We start from the raw sequence: 24,320 nt of genomic DNA, 5'->3' as shown, positions 1-24,320 counted from the left end.
TTTGAACCTCGATCATAATTTTGATATTTATGTCAGTTGAGCTATAATTTAAGTAATGCAAAATTTGATACTAATGAAACAAACTCATCTTATTCTTCTTCATCTTCCTTTTTTTTTTCAAATACAAATTTCATGTTCAAGGTTACTTGATCCATAGCAATACATTTGAGCATTAACCAATAATGCTATACTTTTGTCATGACATGGCATTTAAGGATAAACAATAACCTTTTCAATATTAGAAGGTTTTGTTTTGGTTGAATCAAGAGGAAAGAAAAAAGGGTACAATTCATATCTAACATAACAAGAACTATATAAAACTCTACAACCTTTACGATTATTACAAAAAGTTTGAAAATTATTCACTGCAATAGCCAAACATTGAGCACAAGATATCTCATCCAAGTCCCTAGTACATTGAACCAATGCATAAAGTGTCACAAATGGTGACAACACACTTTTTCCTTTTCCAAGTCCTTTATTTTTAGCCATTACACCTTCTCCTCTAATTTGATCCATTAAATTTCCAAGTTTCTTGTTAAAAACTTGAGAATCAGTTACATTTTCAACATTAAAATAAAATATACCAAAAGATGTATCAACTTCACCAATGAAACTTTTGTTACTATACCTTAAAAAACAATAATCATACCAAATTCTTGCATCGGCTTGGTTCGGACAACGTTGTCGGATTTGTTTTGTTGCATTTTGAATACAATTGGAACAATCTTGTGTGTTAATATCTCCTCTACATTGAGCTAAGCCATAAACTTTGTCTTTGTTATCACCATATGATGTAGCAATGAAGAAAGTTGAAGGTGTTTTAAGGGCTAATTCAGCTAATAGTTTATCAATATTAGTTGATAATTTTCCACCAATGCTAATGTTTGTGTTTTTGTTGCAAAATTCACCTAAAGGGTCTTGTGATTTTGCACTTGAAGTGCTTAGAATTAATAAGAAAACAATTTTGTATAATAGATACATGGTTTTCTTTTTTTTCTTCTTGTGAAATTTCATAATGTTGGTGCTTCTTATGAAGGAAAATTATTGTGGGTGATAGTGGAATGTGGAATCATTCAGCATATAAATTTGACTAAGTATAATGTGTTGCATCCAACACCACAATCGTTGGAAGAAAAAATAATCTTGATTATTAGGTTTTGTTGACTTTTCGTGGTCATAATTGATCATGATAATGACACTCATGTGACCTTATATTAAAATAATAATGAATATATGTAATGTAACTATAAGGCTTTAATGCAGTTTTGATCCCCCTATTTTGAAAAACCTGAACTTTTGATCCCCTATTTTAAAACTCAGCACTTTTGATCCCCCTATTTTAGTTTTTTGTTAGTTTTAGTCCCCCACCTCAATTTGGTCAAACTTTTGCTAATATGTCATGCTCACTGATGACGTGGCATTGTACATGTGGACAACTTGCTATGATGATGTCAGAAAAATTGGTCACACAATATTTGACCTATAGATGCATGTTTTGCAATGGGATTCCTTAAAGATGATCGTGTTTACATCACTTCAATCAAAGAAGCAAAAGATTGGGGCTCGGGACACTATCTAAGGAAATTGTTTGTCCTCATGTACAATGCCACGTCATCAGTGAGCATGACACATAAGCAAAAGTTTGATCAAATTGAGGTGGGGGACTAAAACTAACAAAAAACTAAAATAGGGGGATCAAAAGTGCTGAGTTTTAAAATAGGGGGATCAAAAGTTCAGATTTTTCAAAATAGGGGGATCAAAACTGCATTAAAGCCTAACTATAAATATCTATGGATGAATAGAATGTTCTCTAGAATCAAGCATAAAAATATTCTATAAGCCTTATGGCAACTTAAGTAACTTGTAGAGACCAACATGTGGTTAGGTTAAGGAGTCTAAGCACTTTAAGTGAATGATATGAATTTAATTTTTGACTCTTGCATATAAAGAAAATATAATTTAGATGAAGAAATTTACATTTTGTGCGGAACAGAACAGATAATCTGATGGACTATGAAAATTAGTTACTATTAAATAATAGTGAATGCTTCGTAACTATAACATGGTTATAAAAAAGAGTAGTTTATCGTACCTTAATTTTTTTTGTATTTGTCGATGCTCCAACTTTAGATGGTAAGATTCGTGAAGCTGCCTGTATTTCGAATGAGGAGGAGTTTACCAAACAAGGCCTATTGTTTTGAACAAGATTCGGTGGATGTCACTACTCACTAGGGTGGCAGCGATGGAAGAAGACACTTCCAATTTTCTTTTATTTGGTTCGGATTGTTTTGTTAACTTTAACAATTAAGTTTTTTTTTTTTTAAAGTGAGAGCATGACACATGGCATAGTTGGGTGCGCGCGATTGATCAAACGAATAAAATTAATCTAAAAATACCTGCCTTTCCCGCTTCAAAATCAACAAATCCCATTCCCAACCTTCATTACATGATAAGATATTTTTTTTTTGACTAAATAAAAGATATTCATTCATTCATATTGATAAGAGTACATCGATGCAATACAAATCAAAATCGCTAAAAACAAAAAGGATGAATCTGCGAACAAACTCACAGCATCCGTGTTAATAACATCAAACTCACATGATAAGATATTTTAATCAACGTGACATGATCGATCAAGAAAGTACAATTTGTTTGCCAACCAAACAGTAAATTATGATTAATGAAACAACACAATAAGTTTTGATAAAATACTATAGCTTATCACTTCTTGTCTATTCTATTATCATGTTATTATTACTCCCATAATTGAGGACCAAGTTGATACTAACTAGGGGGCAAAGAATGGTGCTTACACTAAAATGTACACGTACTATCTTGTTATTGATAATGGTCTAAAGAGAGCGGACCATGTATGGACTTATTATGGCCTAAAAATATCTTGGCCTATTTTGGCAAACGAGTTCGACCGAAAGGTCCGAGTAACTAATGCAGATTTTTTTGTTGATGGGTTAGGTCGGTAGGATCAATTATCAAATAATTTTAGATAGGATTTAGAGTTGGTTTGTCTGATTATCGTTTTTTTTTTATTTTTTATTTTGTTATGGTGGGTTTGGTTTATGCCCCATCTTTTCTTTTATTTTTCATTTTAATATTGTAATACTTTTTGGTGGGATGGTAGAGGAGTGGTAATGCATTGAGGTGTCAACATAGTTAGTTGGATGTCGAAGCATTACTATGATGTCTTGCTTTCGAAATTTGTATAAATAAAAATGTCAATACCAATCGTTAGTTGATCTAGTGGTAATTGACGCTAAACTTGATAGGGATGGCCATAGTTTGATGCCCCGCAACTGCGATCAGTAGGGGGTTGGAACCACTTAATGCCCAAACTGACCCCGAACCAAATTAGACAGTCCAGTCACCAGTGGCCCGGACGAATATTGGTAGATCACAACTTGAAGTTATGGTAAGTATTTGGGAGACCGAGGTAGCACTGACCAAAAAGAGTAACAACGAATTAATGTGTTAAAGAGAAACTCTTTTGTAGTCACAAACTTAAGACACGGTATTTAGACACTCATAAAAATAAAAAATAAAGATAAAAAAAAAAAAAATTAAATAATATGTATTTTTTCGTTTCTTAAATCTTGTGTCTAAAATTTTAAGTTGATTCAAATATTTTTCTTCTGGAGAACACAATAATAGATGGAGACATTATTTCTCCATCACATCATAAGGTGGTTCTCTTACTATATAGAAAAAAAAAAGTCATTTTAATTTGCAGTCCATCCATTGATCCACATTTTTCAAGGTTTCTGAGATATATCATATATGCAATGCAACTGTGACCAAAATTATAACTGTATCAATCATTTTGTAGGTAATTTTATACAATATCATTATCAGCAATCATGGACAATTGAAATACAATCTTCGAGATGGTATCCAAATATGGACATATTTAACTCACTCTCTGCTGAGGATATTAGATATGTCAGCTCAGTGTTAAACGTTTGGCATTTTAATTTTAAGGAATTCAATTCAGTTTAAATCTCAATTGAAATTATTATAAAATGATCATTAGTGTTACGGTTATTAAAAATATTTTTTTCTTTTACATCTTTGAAAATCCGTAACTAAATTTGATCGAGTTGATAATGGTTCAAATCCTCCCACAAAAATCCAAGTTTGAATTTCATTGTTGGTGTAAGAATCTCTTGTTAATCTGACTGTTCTTTGTGCCACAAGACATCTCTTACCTCTCTTATCCATGTGATTCAATTCTAAAAATATCAATTTGTCATCATATAAATCGGCGTGTAAAGTGAGCACTATCTTTACTTATAAACTCGTGTAGTCATGTTCATATCTTGTCTCATGCTTACGACCGGACATATATGGAGCATGATCCGGGTGACCCAATAAGGTTGACCTAATAGCATGTGCTCTATGTAAAGGTTCGGGCCCCTTCTCTTATATAGTAGACGGCCCGACCCAGTACCTCACAATCTTCTTTATTCCCCTCTTTGTAAAATTTATGTCTTTCATGATAATCGAACCACTTATCACGTGGTTCAAGTACATGTTCAATCCATTATCGCTACCAATTGATCTACTGAGGGGAATAGAGAAGATTGTGAGATGCAGTGTCGAGCCACCTACTATATATGAGAAGGGGTCTGTGTTGTTCCACTCTAAGTCTAATGAGTCTTAGATAAACTTTAATATCATCATGATTGAGCTTAATTCAATTATAAAAATTAGCTTATAACATAACTATTGTCGCTACTTATAAACTCATGTTGCATCATGTTTTTTATATTTATTATTGATTATTGAAGATCTTAGTTGGGATGTGAGGCACATTCAAAATAAATGTGGAACCATCTGGATGCTCTTTTTGGTAGTGAACAATATGTCTTCACAGTCTTATGTCCATTTCAATGATTCTTTATTATTGAAACCCCATTTTTACCCAAACCAAACACCAAACCAATCACTATCATCACTATCTTTACTTTGGGCAATCTAGTAATTCTAATAATGCCTAGAATTTCCTTTGAGTTAGCCAATATAGTCAGTATTCTGTACCTTATTTGATCATGTTCCACTGTCTTAGTGCAGATTTTGCCAGTCTATCTCTTATGGTCACTAATTCACCACAACATCACATTATCTCATTCTTTCTCCATATTTTATCTTTTCAAAAACTCATTATTTTTATCTTAAATATATTCTCTTCTCTTCAAAGTTATAACACAAAAAATAGGAGAATGGGATACACCAAACTCCCAAAAGTATTCATGCTACTCTTGACCTTAATTCTTGCAGCTAAAGTTATACAAGGTCTAGTCATGTCATATATTTTTGTCCCACCTTAATTCTTCTTATTTCTTATAATGTTCCAGTGAATTTTAAACCTTCTATTTTTTTTATTCACTTCTCTTGGATTCTTATAATTGTTATATTGGATGCTATTTTCAATTCTATGTAGTTTGATTTGAAGCTTCTATCAATAGTATTCTTCATATGATATAATACTAAGAATATAAGTGTTGTTCCTTGTCAATTGTTTTTTTATGTTACATATCTGGAATACGATGAGTTTGACAGAATCACAGTGGTATTGAGATTCTGTTGAAGTTCTGTAGTGTAGTTTTTACTAAAATTACGACAACACATTGGAATTCTGCTAAATTCACCGCAAATCTAAAAATGTGCTAATTTCTAAACAAAACCACTTCTCTCAATTAGCAAGGTTGCTACCATTTATGTGTGTGTTATGTTCAAGTTTGTAGAGAGAAATAAGTTAGGCTTAGTTTCTTGATGTATATAAATTTCACTACCATTACTTGTTGAGTAATGCTATGTCTATGTATCCTAAATTTGTAACATATTTTGCAGGAATTGAAACAAAAGGGTGGATATCTCAATCCTCACAACTTCAAAGAGAATCAAATTTAAAGGTAAACAAAAAAAAAAGAATTATCAATATGAATTAATTTCTTTGTAAGTTTTCTCTATACACTTATATTTATACATCAAATGTTTTTGTATAATATAATTTTTAGGGTAGCAATGAAGCATGGAAAGTAAGGAATTATAGGAGATTGATGATTGGATCCACAGCACCAACTTGTACTTACAATGAATGTAGAGGCTGCAAATATAGATGCAGAGCTGAACAAGTTCCTGTGGAGGGAAATGACCCTATCAATAGCCCTTATCACTATAGATGTGTTTGTCATAGATGATATAATTAATATATATAGTATGATAATTGTCATTAATAGATTATATTATTATAAGCATAATATATTACTATTTTGTGTTCTAGTAGGTTTAAATTTAATTGTAGAAGTTGTTAGTTTTTGTGCTGAAAAAAGGTTCAAAAATTTTGTATTTGCTATGTTGTCATTCAATTTTAATAACAAGCCTATTTATTAATTTTCATTTTTCATATTTTTAATACTATTACTTCTTTTTTTTTCTTTTGATAAATATATTTTTAGCTAGTACTATTACTAAAGTTGTTATGAGATACTCTATACTAATCTTCCATTTTTATTTTGAATATTATTGAGAGTTTGAGCTGATGCATGCAGCTTAAGTCATTGTCAAAAATATCATAAATGTTGATGTTACATGATTATGCCATTTAATTTTGTGTCTGTTTCACAGTTGAGGGAAAGGAGAAACTTTATGTTGTTTGTTGACTAAGTTGAAATCCTTAAGGATATGGTTAGGTTATCGGAAATTTATTTTTCATGAATTGATTTGGTGTAATTCATTTTAGTTAAAAGTGGGTTCAATATAAAATTATGTGGAATAACAATGAAAAGCGTTAAGCTTTTTAACATCCTGGCGCCGAGCTAAAATGAGTTGGATAATTTTGGCTAGTGCTATGATGGATATTTTTATAAGTGGTCTACCATGGGCTAGTGCTTAAAATTATCAGAAATTCTAACGATTGTCGACAATATTCTTTAAGATAAAAAGTCGCAACTTTTTTAATCTTTACGGCTAAAACAATGACATGATTGAAGTCAGTTTAATACATAATACATTTATATTGTTTGCTGGTTTTGTCAAATCGATATCAATTAAGTCAATATTTAAATCGTAAAAATGAGGATGATCATTAACTTATACTTTCAAACGATAATGTATGTCGTCGTTGAAATTTTAAATATTTTTTAAAAATTGGTTCGATAATTCAAAGTTAAAAGTCACATTTAAATAAAATGTTGCAAATCTCAACTTCGAGTTAAAATCTATACAAAGAACCTACAAATTTTTTTCAAATATATTTATGAGCACTTGACATAGAATTAGAGAGTATAACATGTGTCAATATAATTGGTATGTCTTCTGCTCTTTTTTTTTTTTTTTAATATCATTAAGCTCTTAGTTTACAAAAACAAATTGTTCTGTTGTGGAGAAAATTGATTTTGAAAGGTTGATTTTGATTAAAAATTAGTTGAATATAAAATAATTTATATTTAATACATTCGCGTATAAAATTAATTATATAACACATTTAATACTAATAAGTGATTTTAGAAGAAAAAACTCCAAATTCTAACTTGGGTTGGAATCAATTCTACCTCAAAGTTGTCTTGGCTTCAGGCACAAAAACATATACTAGAATTCATTATGAAAAACCAATTGTACAAGGTACATGTTTGGACAAGTCCCATCACTTCAAACGTGAGACTTAGCATAAAAATGATATCCCTTGAATCAGACTTGTTCCAGTATCGAACACCAACACAACTCTAACACATTTAATTATATTGAATTATATCATTTTTTTAAATTACTATTAGCATTACATACGCGCTTCGTTAGCTACACAGTATAATTAGTGCATATTTGACATCTCTCTAATTTTGTTGAAATCACGATAACTCACTATAATTCTATCAAACTCATTAATCAGATGACAAAAAGTGATCATGGAAAATATGTCTAGCTAATTTCAGATCAAAAAGTGTGAATTTTTTTTTCTTGCCAGTTGGCACATGAAAGTGGTCCAAAATATAGTGCATAAGGGACCAAGACAAGAGGTCACATGGTGTTATTTGTTTGAATTCTCTTAATTTGCACAAAGTGGCAAAATTAAAATTGAATAGAGCAGAGCATGCTTATATACAGTGAGGTCCCATATTTTTTTGTGTAAAAAAAGTAAGGTAGCTAGCTACTATTAACGTATATATATATTTTGTTGCTATGTGTCTGGTGGCCTCATCTTAACATAACAGTTAAAAACAGATTTTTTATTTGTTACTACTTTGACTACATATCTGGAATTCAGGCTTATCATTTCACTGCACATTCCTGATTCTAAGACAATACACATTTTATTTACTGACTGGACTTACTATGTTCAAACAAATTACTCAAATCAAGGTGTTTTGGATATGATGTAGCAGAAAAAAATAAACATTGAGTTTTTTTTGGCTACTACTGATATGGATACCAGGCCCCCACCCGGCCCATTTAACCTATGGGGCCATTGGACTAAAGATCATTTGTTTTGATGCATTTAGTTTTGATGCATTTAGTTTTTGTCTGTGTAGGTTTGACTGTTTAGACCGAGTTATGCAATTTAAATACGTGGATTTGCGGATTGGTCGATGACTAGTGTAACTACATGTTTTTAACTGTTAGTCGTGAATTTTTCTCTTTACTTGATACTTACAAGTTACGGTATAAAATTATGCTTGAAGTGCTTGCTCAAATAATAGGAGTTTAACCCTTGTAATTGTTGGGAAAAATCGACGTAGAGAAAATAAAAGAATGCAATCACAACACAAGAATATAACATGGAAACTCCAAAACCGGAGAAAAAAACCACGGTTGTTGTCTAAACCGACAACCAGAGAATAAACGCTATGTGAAAATTGTTACAACACATAGACTTCACTCTCAATCACCCCATGACCCAGTACACTCACACTCTCCAAAGTAAATATTTGAACTACAACTCGAGTTTGGGTTCTCTCCATTTATTATTCCTCTATTTATTCTCCATTTGGAGAGAGATAGACACATTAAGAATTAGTGGCACCCATTAAAAGTGGGACCCACTAATTTGTGGACCCCACAAATTTTTTCTTGTGTCTAGCTCTCTCTAAATGGAGAGATAATAAATGGAGGGAACCTGAACTCCATCTCAAATATTCTAAAACAAGAGCATAAGAGAAAGAAAAAAAAGACACAAATATAAACTTAAAAGTGTTTACAAGTGATACTGCTTGGTGCATTGAAATAAGGAACTTGAGGTCTCTTTATATAGCATTGAGCTCCTCCACTCTTCACTTTTCTAAGCAGTGTGGGACTTCTCAAATATAATTTCCTTGACCTTTTTTTCTTCATTAGCAATGTGGGACTTACATTGCAATCAACCCCAACAGTAACTTCAAAATACTGAGTTTAAATTCCTTCGGAGATAATTGTAAAATGGTTATTAATGTTACATGAATTAATAAAATATTTTTCTTCCCTAATTTTAGACCCTATTTAATATGTGGATTTACACGAAGCAAGTTAAGAACTTCTTCCTCTTCATGGTGAACACCATTCTCTATTGTTAATCACATTTGCCTTATCCAACCATGTCTCAAATCTCGCTTAAGGTGAACACTCGGTAGGTGTTTTGTTTATTTCGAATTCCAGAACTGGAATTGGAGGGAAACGCCATTCGAATTCATCTTCCCCCAACCCAAGCCTTTCACACCCCTCAGAAAAACAAAAAAATCCTTCATTTGAGAGGTGTTTTCCATATTCCGAACTCTAGAATGGGAGAAAAATCGAATCCATCTTCTCCTACCCTAGCCCCTTCTAAAATTTAATTAATCCCCACTCAAATCCTAGTACTCGAGGAGTATTTTGTTTATTTCAAGTTCTAGATCTTGAAATGTGCAAAAAAACTATTCAAATTCATTTCCACCCACCCTAAGCCTCTCATTGTTTTTCTATAAATAACGCCAATGCGTCCACCTCCAAATAGAATTGTTGCGCACTTTGTTTTAACCTTATTTGGAGGTGAACACATTGACGTTGTACTCCATACACGCATTAATGTTGTAAATTTTAAAATAAATATCCCCAAGTTTGGATTATAGAATTCGAGTGGGGATTTTTGGGTTTTCAAGGGAGCGCTAGAGGCTTATGGTGGGGGAAGATTGGTACAAATGGTGTTTTCCTTCGGTTCAAGTTCTAGAACTTTAAATAAGCAAAAAACCCTCGATCGAATTCCAAAACTCAAGTGGGGGATTTTTGGGTTTTCAAGGGGATCGGGGATATGGATACAAATGGTGTTTTCCCCCGGTACAAGTTTTAGAACTTGAAAAAAGCAAAACATCCCTCGAATTCTGCAACTCAAGTGGGAAATTTTTGGGTTTAAGGGGGCTAGAGTGGGAGAAAAGGTATTCGAATGGTGTTTTTCACCAATTCAAGTTTTAGAACTTAAAACAAGCAAAACACTCGTTGAGTTCTATAACTTGAGGGAGTATTTTGGAAGGGATGTCCGGGAGGCTTGGGGGTGAAAATTCTCCAATAATAATTCTAAAAGTTCAAAATATTTTCTCTTTTCTACAACAAATAACAATAAACTTATTCTTGACAAATGGGCTTTAAAGGCCCAATATTAAAATTAACAACACTTTTCTTAATATAAAAAAAAAATCAAAATCAAATGAGGTCAAAACCCAACCCCGAAAACAATAAATATTCAAATTGGTCCATTGACGAATATCAAGATAATCTCTGACTAAATTATGTGTAAATAATTACACTATCAATGTATTGTAGTATATAGTTTTGTAAAAATAAACAATAAATTTGAACTCAAAATATATTTTTTTGTTTACAATAATATATTTAATTTAGGGAATGAGTTGATATTTTTTACCCGTCTATTTAACTGTGAGGCGGTTACATACAATTTCATTTTAATTGATAAATTATGTGAATTACAGTACCAAATCATCAGTGTTTTTTTTTTTACACACCAAATCATTAGTGTATTGTTAATTATGTTGTTGGACATTTTTTTATAACGACAATAACAAATAACATGATTATGGTAAATAACAACAAATTATAGTCTTAAAAAAAAAAACAACATGCAAATTATGCAAATTATAAATTTTTATAATTCACATGAATGGAAGAAAAAATTAACATTTATTTGATAGGTCTGCTCGTCAACTTGTCATCCTATCAAAGGACAAAGGGACAATTTAAACTCGATAACCTGAGTGAGCTCCCACTGCCACATATTGTTCTTGCACGATTAAAAGCGGATTGAACCTACACAAGACGTGTCAATCCGTTTTGCCTTCTTTCTAACCGATACAAGTGCGATCATCTTCTAATCTTAGTAACATATCGTGGTTCATACCCCTCTCCTTCATATGACATGCCAAGAGAGTGAAATTCTGACCATAAATTGAAAGTTTAAAATTTTTGAAAAATTTAAAAACGAAATTTCAAATGGTAGAATTGTTCACTGCTTCCCCTACGATGAAAAAAGCAATTGAGGAAATCTCGTCTCGCTCAATGTATTATGCCTAAACTATAAGTAGTCAACTTTAGACCATTATATTATTATTCGATTTTTTTATAAAGCATTATTTGATTTTCTTATCTCTATTTTATTATTAATAATTTAATATTAAGGAATGTTTTTTTTTTGCTATTAATATTATTAATAATTAATTTGTTACTTAAATAAGTCATTGTGACTTTGACCAAAAAAATAAAATAAATACAGTAAAGTCATTGTAATTAATTGTGATCGTTTACAAAGGCACAAACAGCATTTCACTTTTTGTTCACTCTTTTCTCAAGATGACTGGTGTTCCCGAAGGAGACTCTGTATCCCTTGGCAAGCTCAAGCAATTGATGGCTGACTTCGCCAAAGAAAGGGATTGGGATCAATATCACACCCCAAGAAACCTTCTCTTAGCTATGGTAAATTTATCATTATGTTGTTTCACCTTTGAATAAACTTCATTTGTTTCATATACAAATTTTATTTATGAATACCCATTTGATTTTTTTATTTTTGGTTATTCTTATGACACACAAAAGAAGGAAAATAGTGTTAGGAGAAGAAGCATTTTATTATTATTATTATTATTTTAGTTGAATTCATTTTCTTTATGGGTTTTGAAGATTTACCTGACTGGTCACAGATTTGTTCTGATTCTGTTTGGCGTTTTCCTAAACCTTATTTTTCTGCAAGTTGCATTTTTTTTTTTAAGTGTTTAGAAGAAGAAAAAAAAAAGCCTAAACTTTTTAGTGCTTAATTTTTAGGTTTCGTCCTTGTTAATCCAAAGTCATTTTCAACTTGTTGCAATGCAAACATATTATTCCATTTTTTATTTTATTTATTTTTTTGGTTTTAAAACCCTCTTGTTGCCAAGGAAGGGTCTGATAATTAAGAGTTCGGTTGTGAGGTAAGTAAAGTCTTACCAACAATTGTTCTCACCAGGAATCGAACTTTGGGTTCTCCCAAACATATTATTCCATTTTATTGTTACCACAAAGCAAATGCATTTTGTTTTTATTATAGGTAAATATTAGTCTTTAGTTTGTTTGGGAGTGGTAGAATTTGTTAGCACTATTGTGTGTTTGGTTTCATTTTTGGCGGTGTCAATTGATTTTATGGTGTAAAATTTGAATGTTTTTCGGTGTAATTGATTTTGGCTCTAGAATTGATTTTATGTTCAAGTTAGGATCTGCAGCTTTTGACTTCAGACGTGATTTTATACTCAAATTTATTTATTTTTACTCACTTTTACGAATCAATTTTTGTCACTACAGAATCATTCACACACCTAAAATTCCTTCATAATATTTCTTAGCATCCCAATTGATACCACTAAGCTACACCTTTAGGAGCATATGGAATTTGTTTCCTTGTTGTGTGTTCTTGAACATTACTCATAGAAATGCATAAATAAGTCAATTATTTCGTAGAGTTGATTTTGGTCAATAGTGAGAAGAATTTAAAATAGTTTATATTTATATTTAGATACATTTACAGAAAAAGTGATTTTTATCTATTCATGTGTATATGCATCTACCACTTTTAATAAACTTAGAATTGATTTTATGTCACTACAAAAGCTAAATATCTAAGCTTTTGAATATAATTGAGTTTGGGGGTGGAATCATTTTAGATATAACTAATTTGTGGTCAAACCATGATTTACCAACCTAAACGTGATTATGGATAGTCTCGCATTGGAAACAAACATAGGCTAAAACTTTGCGATGCATCATTTTTCAGGTTTTCTTCAATTCAACTTTTTGCAATACAAACATATTCCATTTTATTGTTCCACACATAATATACAGTTAGTTTACTTGACATATGCTCTTTAACTTTACTTATAGAAGAATGCATAACTAGGTCAAAATAGTGTTAAATGTGGTCTTAGGTTCAAACCCTCCCGGTGTCACTCCATGTGTTGGGCCAGTCCATACAGAGCAAAAAAACTTTGGCTTTAAATGGGCATCCCCACAAGTGGGCGGTAGGATTGGTGTAATTCAGATTAGTCGGTCCTTGAGCCAGATACCGAGTCTTCTAAAAAAAAATAGTGTTAAATGTTATGCTCGTGCTCTTATATCATATAAGATTTGAGGGGTATGAGGGGTATGTATAATCTTATATATTTTGTTATGTGATTTTGAAGGTGGGTGAAGTAGGAGAATTGTCTGAGATATTTCAATGGAAAGGTGAGGTTCAAAGGGGAATTCCAGATTGGAAAGAAGAGGAAAAGATTCATCTTGGAGAAGAGCTTTCTGATGTTTTGCTTTATCTGGTGAGGCTCTCTGACATCTGTGGTGTTGATCTTGGCAAAGCTGCTTTGAGAAAAGTTGAACTTAATGCTATCAAATATCCAGCAAAAGCTAGCAAAGAGGTCACAAACAAGGAAAATGAAATTGAAAACTCTTCCACAGCCAATAATGGTACTGTTGAAGAGAATTGATAATATGTATATGGGGGGTGGGACAGTAGGGGAGGTAGTATAATGGTTTGTATGCCATTGCATTGAAACTGGTTTTTGAATTTGTTTAGGTACTGTTTAGCATGAATCATGTCTCCTTTACTGATATGAGTAGTATGTTGAACTCTGTTTTATCCATTTTAATGTGGATTTCTTTTGTTTGATCGCATTTTTCTGATTTTCATTGTTTCATTTTTGTATGTTTGTTACGTGTAAATGTGAGTCTCAGTTGACCTGTAAAATGAACGACTCAAACCAAACCAAAAAATGTAGATTGGTTTCGGTAATCATTTTAGTTCTATTCATTTCGGGGTGATGGATTCAGATGTATACTGAAATATCTAGATTGGTTTGGGTATTCATTTTAGTTATACTCAAACCGGATGATGAATTTAGATATATTGTGCCGGAGAAGTTAGAACTCTATCACTTATGTAAGGAAACATTAACAAAATGGCTTGATTGACCTCGTGAAACTCTGGCACGAAGAAGACTTTGAATATTAACAATGTTGGTTAAGAAGGAGAAGTGTGTTCCGAAATGATCAACTACATAACATGGTTACTTGCTATCCTGCTATTGTCCACTCTCTGTCGTAGTGTCCGACTCTGCCCCCAATTTTGGTGTTGATGGCTTCAACACTAACCTCCCCCCCCCCCCCCCCCCCCCCCCCCCCCCCCCCCCCCCCAATCTCATCATAAAATTCTTACCTCCACTTCTAGTTTTTCATTTTGTTGATTTGGGTGTTCTCTAGATTTATGGCTAATCCTTTCGTTTAGATGAAACACTAGTGATTACCAATCAAACAAACTTTGGCTGGCTTGGCTTAGTTATAAAATGGTAGTTTCTCAATCTGTCTTTCAAAAAACACGGAGTTATCGAAATGACACTTCCAGTAGTATACTTGAATAGATTGGGAAACCTTAACAATGTAGGACTCCGATATAATTTTAATACGCATAATCACAGATAACTTTAATAAGGTTTTTAATATGGTTAGTGATTCTAAAGAAGCTTAAAGCTTAAAAGAAAGTATTCTATTTTGTACTCAAGGGTATGAAGCATCTAAGCTCACTTAAATGGGAGTTTGGCACTCAAAAAAGTACGCAAGTCGAAGTTTGAATATGAAGAAAAATCCATGCTTTCTTACCATCATGAAGAACATAACTGAAGTCAAGAATGTCAATGATCTTGAAGACCAGTAGATAAGACTTGAGATCAAATTTAGGGGCAGATTCAGAAATTATCCATAAAAAACTGGATGGAGCCTTTTATTAAAAGAAATAAACAGCTTTTCTCCCTCTCAAAATCCCCCTCAATCTCACCGGAAGATATCTTCCGATAATATGGTTTCTGTTCGAAACGATGTCAGTATAACCAAGATAAAAACAAGTTCAAATTGGTCCATTGACAAGATAAAACAAGTCCAAATTAAGTTTTGTTTGATGATGTGATGTGATACAAACCAGTATAAAGACATTAACATCGTCAAAATGTAGCTTAATTAAGTGGCAGAACTGAGACATCTGAAGGAGTTTGAGATTAGGGTCGAGAGTCTAAATTGCGAAGAATTAATGTAACACACTGCCGACTAATATTCGTCTATTAAAAAAGGATATTAACTCCCATAATAAAAAAGCAACAGAGAGGTGTAGCCTCCTAAAAAAAGCAATTATTTTAACTCTTCTAAAGCTCATTTATATGATTATAACTAGCAACCCTACTCTCCTTAATGATCACAACCACAACCCTATGCCAATAATAAAGTACAAAGGAATATCTTTCAACCATTATTTATTTGCACACTAGGATTATTCCTAAAGCATTGATGAGATTGTAATAATTGTTGCCATAATGACCACTATGATGATGATGAATAACATACCTTTTCCACATGCTATATAAGAGTTTAGTATCATGTCATGTTACACAAAACATCTTAGAAAATTACAGTGATTACTAACATGCTCAAGAGAGGTTCTATCACCATATCAATGTTCTCAAATTCTAACCTATTGGTTAGATTGTGCCGACCGCGGAGGCGGCTTCGAAGACGGAGAGGAAGCAGCATCCGGCTAGGCAACAAACGACGAGGTTTCTGCCTTGGATCTCGTCATGTGGTACAATGGGGTGTCATTGTTCCTTTTAGGATGTTGAAGAAGATTATCATGGAAATTGCACCAAAGGGAAGTTGGATTGAAGCTTATTGTTGGTCTCTACCACTTCTGCGTCCCCAACTATTCCCACTTTGTTAATTACAAAAAATAAAAATAAAAATAAATATCGAATGAGTGTGTAACTTGAAATCAGAACTTTCCCATGTTTTTATTAATCTACGTTGAGAAAGAATCATATATATGTACATTTTCTTTTGCAATCCATCATGTAAAATGTCAAAGAAAAATCATATTACTATATAATTTTGTGCTATTACTTTTTTTTCTTTCTAAACTATGACCCTTCCATGTTGAATAAACACTTAGAGTCTGTTTGTATTCATACAAATTGTGTACACCGATGTTTTTTTGCCGTGCATTTATAGAAGCTACAAATCGGAGTTTTTGAATTTTCCAAACACGACACTTATTGATTTACTTCAGGCTGTTCGGCATCTCCATTATCACTCCAAAGATGCAAAACTGAACTGAGTTAAACCAGAAACTGCACTGTCAACCTGCAGCAAAATGACGATTGCGCGCAAACCTCTGACCACAGCATCCTATATGAATAACACTGACTATAACCAAAGCAACTGCAACACGGTCTGCTGGAAGGACAGCACAGATGATTTTGTTCAACAAAATACAGAAGAAAGACTCAAGCGTAGGATCCTGATTCTTGCCACAAAAACTAACGGAACGATAAGGATCATTAACCTCGAGACCACAGTCAAACGGACAAGGAAAAAGTGAGATACAACCAAAACGCCTAGATTTAATCAAACGTATCAAAGACTTAGAATAAACCATGAACTACACTCCTCTCCATAACTAAAACATAATGACCCCTGTGCTGAACCACTACTCCATCAGTCATACACACAACACATAGCTCCTGATCAAAGAGTAACACCTGACTCTGAGAACCAACAATAGATACCTCACTTCTATACCCTCCTAAACCCTAATGCTGGCTTCACACTCGCCTCACAACTCCTAGGCAAGCTAATAGATTTATCAACCATTGAGTCAATTCATACTTGATGAAGTTAGACGATTTTGATCTCAATCAATTCCACGATAATAATTTACCACGGTTAACAATCGATTCAACCTCAACCGCTTTATTTTGAAAAATCTTTGCATTTTGATTAAAAAAAAAAACTTCACATATCTGAAAACCAGATGGCTCCCAATCCCTTATTCTTGACATCTCACGAAGTATATTGTGTCTTGATTCGTTCGTGATAATTTTTTTTGCCATATTTATCATTTTTCTTTGAGGATATATCTCTTCAGAAAATATTTTCATCAAGTGGTATAGTATCTGAGGAAATTTTTGCAGGGAAGAAATACAGTATTTCAAACCAAATTTTAATTGAACAATATAACACAAAATTAGTCTCAATAAAACTTTAAAATCAAAACCAAATTTTAATTGTCAGTTAAATCTTTGTGATACGGCAAGATAAAAATAGTTTACAATCTTTGATGATACACTACACATTGGCTACGAAGATACACTACACATTGTAATTGCAGGATGCGGTGTTCAACTAAAACCTGATCTATATGGGACATGCAAGAGCTAGAAGAAAATGGTTCTACATATAATTTACATAAATACAGAACATTTGTAATCAACAATCTAAGTTCATGCAAACCAAAATCTGGTCAGTGGTTACCTTTTTCCAAAGTAGCAAAATAAGGTTGGTTGTTTATCATCAACAGCCTTAGCCTTTTCCTTTTTCTTTGCCGCGTTTACACTCACCTGATCAATATTTGCTAAAGATGGCTTGGAATCAAATGAAATGGAATCGTATTCACGCTTGATTGGGAACTTGGTTACATTTTGAGAAGGGGAAGAACCACTGGATTTTAAGTTGCTGTCACGCTCCTCCTCGGTTTTAGCTTCTTCGCTGAGGTCTTTTGTTTGTTCGATCTTTACAGGCTCATGACATACTTTATGCTCTGGCTTCGTGTCTTCGTCTACAGCTCTCTTTCTTGAAAAGAACTTAGAAATTGGAATGTTCCCTTCTGTCTTTATTTGAATCTGCCAAACATGGGATGATGCCATGTAAAGGTTTTCAATATTAAAGACCATAGCACACACTCATAATATGGATTTTAAGATCCTACCAAAACAGCAAAATCTATGTTTAAACATAACTGCACATGCAAGGGCACATACAACCGGGAACTAGGTTGTCACTAAAAATAAGATCCTGTTCCTGTTTAAGATCAGGTGAGGTAAAAAATCATAACGAACAGAAACATAGCACATTTTGGATGATCATACAAAAAATGCAAAACTATATTTTAACAGAGATACACCACACACGCACACACAAAAACAAAAACCTCTAAATCACACCAGAGAAAATCCCCCTGGTCATCAGACCAAGGGGCGGTTATTTTGGTGAGGATGCAGTCCTTACGTTCCTGTTTTCATTTAAGCTCATAAATTGCGTGCAGAAATTTTTCCCATTTGAAAGTTTATGCATCAGCCATCAAGGAACAAAATAGAACAAAGATCTAAGCAGATGGCATTGCAGGTTCAGATAAAAATGTGATATGTTCATCAGTGACAGGGTAAAAGGTAGGACTCCAAAAATACTAAGAAAAGCTAAAGGATGAGCAGCAACATAAAGAGAAAGTTCAATTATCATACCTCCTTTATACACTCAGGTCCATCAAATGATGGCTTGCCCATAGCAGGTGTTACAGGGTACCATGACTGGAGATTAAAATATTGGCGAAAACATGAATTAGAATCATACTAAATGAGCAAAACTTTAACATCAAATCATATAATAAAACAAGGAAGTTCCACACTCATGAAGAAAGTAAAAATTTAGTCAACAACCAAGGTCATACCAAATCAGATTCTTCGTATGGCTTCATCACACTCTTAAAACCGGAAGTACTGCTTAGCCAGGTATCTGTTGAAACCTTGTCACCCAAAATAACAGGCATCCTGTCTATAGACACAAATTTGAAGAACAGATTTAGGTATTTTACCTATATAATACAAAGTCATTCAAATACAGTGTATATTTGGGCAGTCATCCTTCATTGGTAAATGCCAAAGAGGGTTACACAATTCCCCTTGGTAGGTTTAAACCTAACAGATCCCGAGAATTTATCGTATGTAAAAAAACTGAGATAAAATTTAATCACTGAAGAAAAAACTTGATTCCACGCTGCACATAGGTCATTATCTAGTAATATCTCACTAAATATAAATCTGAAGCAGTTTAAATTGTCTTAAGTGATATTCTTCCTTCATTGTCGATACTTTCGTAAAACCCCAACTTCCATTTCCCCTACTTCGTACTATTTTTTATTTTTTGACATGGAACAGTATGTTGTTTATCTTCTCACAAGAGTTACTAGATTTATCGTTTTCTGGATGCGTCCATAATCGTTTTCCCATTGAAAAGTAAATCATTTAAGGCTTGGCCAGGGGATGAGGGCAAGAATTTGGTACCCTAATGTTTATGGCTTTCTTTTTCTATAAGAGTCAGTGGCAATTCGTATATGACTTGTCAAGGCTATCTAATGCATTCGTTTGCAATTATTTGGGTCAAAACAAAATTAACTAATATGGAGAGACTAGAAACAAAGGAGCCGCCTGATTACCACATTGTCAAGACTTTTGATACAATTACAAGGAACTAGTGCCTTTAGTCAAACCATTGGCTCTAGTACCACTAAACCAAAGGGGATAAGGAAGGGATAATAAGGGTGGCGAACCAACTGAACAGGTTGTAAAGTTTCTTCCACAATGTTTGCAAAATACAACTCTCTCATCCAGCTTAAGATATTCGTCTCGACAGTTTATTGGCAAACAATACAAACAAGTCAACTTTAATATTCTTTCCAGAGTAATAAAACCATACTGAAACATCTAAAAATGCATAACTCACCATGAAGCGACTGAAATGCTGAAGAGGAAGATGTCGTAACAATAGTAAATGTGTATAGTATTTCACCTGCAGTTAAGAATATTTACATTAAAATTAACAATGGTATGAAGAAAGATAGCATGATCTTTCATGCTGAATAACAATGGTATAAATAAATTCTTACCTTCAGAATTTTGCCATGAATCATAAAGAGCAGCAAAGACAAGAGGTCGTCCATCTTTGAAGTGAATATAGTAAGGCTGTTTCTTTGAACCATCTTTTTTCCACTCATAAAATCTTACACATATTAAAATAACTAATTCAAAGAACTGAACTCAAATCCACTAATAAGCAGATAACGGACGTAAACGTAATAGGAAAAACTTTAGGAAGCTTAGACAAACTATAAAAGAAAAAACTCCCTTGTTAAAAGGAATATGTTAAACCATAGTGTATAAACAAGAAATTGTGACCGAAATAGTGTCATTACATTCATAAGAATAATAACAGAGTAAATATGAAAAGGTATATTGTCCAAGAATAATGGTTGTTATTGTTAGGATGGAATTTTCGCCATTTCGATGAAGAAATAGAATCCACCCTAACTCGGATGTGCGACTATGTGCATAACAGAAAGTGAGAAAGATGAACACACAGGAATTGCATTCTCCACCAATCAACCAAAACTAATTTTATTCAGCTCAGACATTTTGACGATACACGACAACAAAACAGCTCTAACATAGGTATGTATTGCAGTAAAATCTTCAACAGTGCATGCAAGCATTTCCGTGCATTTAATTCAGCATCAAATATCCAAAAATACAAAAGAGTGAAAATATGAAAAGGAATGCAATACATACCCATCTACTGCAACAAGGCACCTGTTTTTAGGAAGCAGGCGACGAAATGAAGCTTTTTCATCTATGGACTCAGACCGAGCATTAAACTGCAGAGCATCGCACGCATCACATCAAACTAAGTATTTTATTCGAAAGAATTCTAATTTAGAGTAGCAGCATTGTAGTATACAGACATACTGCAATATAGAATATGAAATCAGTTAATAGATAAGATGTAATCTAGTTTAAATATGTTTTTTGTCCCGCGAATTTTCCATTTGGTCCTCCAATTTCAATTGTTTCCCCACAAGTCCCCTGTAACTTATTTTTTACATGATTGAACCTCCATCTTCTTTAATACTACATTAAATTAGAGGGACCTAAAAACAAGTAGTACTTGTTTGGAAATCATGATATTACTGAGTGAACATGTGATAATCGATAAATTGACATTGAATGTCAGTGTAAAACTAATTTACACTGAAAAATCATCCCCATTAAACTCTTGAGCAAATGGAACACACACTGTCGTTGTTGTTTGGGTCATGAGGGGGCAGTCAAGGGGATCATCCACACTGGACTTAAGAGTAACCATACATGTGAATTGGACACCACATCAAGTACTTTATAGTTACTTTAAAACGTTGTTGCAAAGTGTACTTATGTGATAATATAACAAGTTCTCAATTCTCATTGAATATCAGTGTAATCCGAAAGTACATCGCGTTTAGACTCGAATGTTAAATCACTAATCGTGTCTAATGATAAAGAAGAAATAAATCGGAAGGTTAAGAAACATGAAATGAGTGAAGTTTACCATCTTGTAGTGATCAGGTTTTTCTGTTTTCTTAGTAAAACTTGGAATTAAACCCCATTTCATACATTGAACAACATGACCTTCATTCTCAGAACCATCTTCTCTACGAATAATCGGCACATTGAATCCCGGTGACACGTTATTCGACGGCCTATACCTATGCAATGCACAAAATCAAATTCAATAATTTAAAACACAATCCAGTTTCCACAGTTACCTAAGGTTGCTCACAAAATTCTAGATTTTAACCAACCTAAGGTTGCTCACAAAAAACCAACCTATTGATTTCAACCATTTTAGATTCACTATGAATAGACACCAAAATAACAAATTAGAATCCAGTTAGCATTTTTCTAAATAAAAAAAAGAAAAAAAAAAGCAAAAGGTTGTTGAAATTGATTTACCGGTCGATATGGAGAAGACGAGTAGGAGCGGTGGTGCGGTGACATGCCCTTGGAAAGTCATCGGCTCTTAGACTGCATCGAGTTCTTCCACACATTTCTTCTCTCTCTCTCTCTCTCTAGGCGGGAAAGCTTCAGAGGAAAAAGAAAAAAGGAAAGGAAAGTAAGCAAAAAAAATTGGTCTGTCTATAAATAATGAATTTTTTTCTTAAATATTTAAAATGTCGAGCAGTACGGGTGATTTGAGTTTTAGTCCATGCATTTTAAAAACTTTTTATTTTATCACTGTACTTTAATTTTACTTTTAAAATAGTCCCTAAACCCAATTTTTTTTTTGCTGAAATGACACATTTTTTTGCTTAAATAAATCATTTTCTTAAAAGTAAAATGAAAGTGACATATCATAAAAAACGTGTCACTTCAACAAAAAATGGATTCAATGACTGTTTTTAAAGTAAAATGAAAATCCAATGACAAAGCCAATATTTTTTTCTTTTTAAATTGACTAGACGATCTAAGTTGAGTTTGGAAAAGGAAAAATTACGTAACTACTTCACATGGGTAATTAACCCCAACAAAGCAATGTCGGCAATAAGTATAAAGTTAAGTTGAGTTGGAAAAAACTTATACTAAATCAAAGAGAAACTTGAAAATTTGCAAAAACATCCGCACATATATTTGTTTCACGATAAAAATGTTGAATCTCAATTTCTCAATTAAGTCTTTTAATCTTTGGATGTAAGCTCCACCCTACATGACATGCACTCTTTTGTGACATCAATATATGAACACATTCTTAATACCTTAAAATACTAGATATTATGTAAGCGATCGAGATGATACATTCATATAACCTTAAAATTTTCGATGAATATTGAAGGTGCGCGATGAAACACAAGAAGGGGAATTTGTATTGTGTTTCCCTTTTCCATTTTTAAAAATAAGATTTTTAAACAAATTAATTAAGTTCTTTATTAAATCATTTAAGTCAAAGTAAAGCTTAAATATCAAGTTAAATCATGAAGAACTTAAGCAAAATAAATAAGCGAAGAGAAGGAAAAATAACATCGTATATTTTATATATTTGTTCACTATCAATCTGATAGCCAATCCAGTTCTCACCCTTTTCAGAATGCCATTTTCTTTCTTGAAAGACATTTTTCGTTATAATCAACCTGAATACAATCACTAAGATATATCCATATCATAGATTTCCTGTCTCAACATAGTGGACTTCCAATAAAATGAACTTTCATTCTTGATTTCTTGCCTCAAACTAGAGTATTTCCACCAAATGAACCTTCACATGAATTTCTTGCCTCAGTATGTTGTTGCCACTATATAGAGCACTTCCTTATAACAAGTTTGTGTTCAGGGCTAAAACTCTACTTGAGAGGATATTACATCATTGTCCTATATTAATCAAGGAGTGACTTGTCCTACATGAAGCTTTTGATCATTGAAGGTTGTTTTGTGATATATAATTTTGAAAATGCCGATGATATAGAGTGCTTGTTGAAGAGGGCTTGTTGAACATCTTCAGATGAGAATGTCCAGATTATGACTGCAAATTGTTGACTTAGAAAATTGTTTTGTCTAGAGGATGTGTCTTGAAGATGTCCATATTGTCCACATCTAGAGAAGGCTTTATGTACAGATTCGTTCACAATAGCTTTGAAGTCTTCATATGTCTATCCAAAATGTCCACATCTAAAAGATGCTTTGTATAGAGATTCTACATAGGGTCTTTTGCTAAAAAATAACGGATAATTAATAACTTAGCTTATAGCGGATAGCTTATAAGCTAGCTTTTAGCTTATAGCAATAAGCTAGCTGATTGAATTTGTAGTATTTGGTAAAATTAGCGGTTGAACTAGCTTATAAGTGTGAAATGACATAAAAAATTAATATTTAATTTTTTTTCAAGTAAGGTGATAGGGGTAAAATTGAAAGAAAAGATGATAAGCTATAAACTATAAGCTCATAAGCTACTTGAAATAGCGTTTGAAAAATAAGCTATAAGCTAGTAAAATAAGCTATAAGCTCTTTTTTAAAAATTGTTACCAAGCAGAGCTTTTAGCTTATAAGCTATAAGTTAGCATATTTGCATTCCCAAACAGAGCCATAATAGCTTTTAGATTTTCTTTTGCTAATTGTACCACCTACATACTTGAAAACAATCTGTAGAAAATTTGTTCC

The 24,320-nt window shown here is 32.8% G+C and overlaps 4 protein-coding genes across 6 annotated transcripts; 2 read left to right on the top strand and 2 right to left on the bottom strand.

The window, feature by feature from the left end:
• Positions 1 to 63: 63 nt before the first annotated feature.
• On the bottom strand, positions 64 to 1,058 carry LOC123889855 (cysteine-rich repeat secretory protein 55). Its single transcript, XM_045939360.1, has one exon. It carries the CDS (start codon positions 1,015 to 1,017, stop codon positions 211 to 213), a length of 807 nt encoding a protein of 268 aa, XP_045795316.1. The 5' UTR covers positions 1,018 to 1,058; the 3' UTR covers positions 64 to 210.
• Positions 1,059 to 5,046: 3,988 nt separating this feature from the next.
• LOC123889946 (EPIDERMAL PATTERNING FACTOR-like protein 9) lies at positions 5,047 to 6,420 on the top strand. Its single transcript, XM_045939473.1, has 3 exons — positions 5,047 to 5,313; positions 5,872 to 5,933; positions 6,039 to 6,420. Exons 1-3 carry the CDS (start codon positions 5,070 to 5,072, stop codon positions 6,219 to 6,221), a joined length of 489 nt encoding a protein of 162 aa, XP_045795429.1. The 5' UTR covers positions 5,047 to 5,069; the 3' UTR covers positions 6,222 to 6,420.
• A 5,339-nt stretch (positions 6,421 to 11,759) lies between these two features.
• Positions 11,760 to 14,172, top strand: LOC123893278 (dCTP pyrophosphatase 1). Its single transcript, XM_045943213.1, has 2 exons — positions 11,760 to 11,949; positions 13,680 to 14,172. The coding sequence occupies exons 1-2, from the start codon at positions 11,827 to 11,829 to the stop codon at positions 13,974 to 13,976; spliced, it is 420 nt and encodes a 139-aa protein (XP_045799169.1). The 5' UTR covers positions 11,760 to 11,826; the 3' UTR covers positions 13,977 to 14,172.
• Positions 14,173 to 17,585: 3,413 nt separating this feature from the next.
• LOC123889834 (abasic site processing protein YoqW) lies at positions 17,586 to 22,286 on the bottom strand. 3 transcript variants are annotated; one of them, XM_045939337.1, is made up of 8 exons: positions 22,125 to 22,286; positions 21,721 to 21,877; positions 20,925 to 21,010; positions 20,246 to 20,358; positions 20,083 to 20,148; positions 19,031 to 19,134; positions 18,825 to 18,890; positions 17,586 to 18,206 (listed from the first exon to the last, which is right to left on the bottom strand). In XM_045939337.1, exons 1-8 carry the CDS (start codon positions 22,217 to 22,219, stop codon positions 17,835 to 17,837), a joined length of 1,059 nt encoding a protein of 352 aa, XP_045795293.1. In that variant the 5' UTR covers positions 22,220 to 22,286; the 3' UTR covers positions 17,586 to 17,834. The 3 variants fall into 3 exon arrangements, with proteins under 3 accessions (XP_045795293.1, XP_045795296.1, XP_045795295.1); XM_045939340.1 differs by having other exon boundaries at positions 20,946 to 21,010; positions 22,125 to 22,268; XM_045939339.1 differs by having other exon boundaries at positions 21,721 to 21,871; positions 22,125 to 22,253.
• Positions 22,287 to 24,320: the final 2,034 nt, after the last annotated feature.

Source organism: Trifolium pratense, linkage group LG6 (genome assembly GCF_020283565.1).
Source record: "Trifolium pratense cultivar HEN17-A07 linkage group LG6, ARS_RC_1.1, whole genome shotgun sequence".
NCBI lineage: Eukaryota > Viridiplantae > Streptophyta > Magnoliopsida > Fabales > Fabaceae > Trifolium > Trifolium pratense.
The sequence above is the reverse complement of the archived record's forward strand: the minus strand, read 5'-3'. Positions and strand labels throughout refer to the sequence as shown.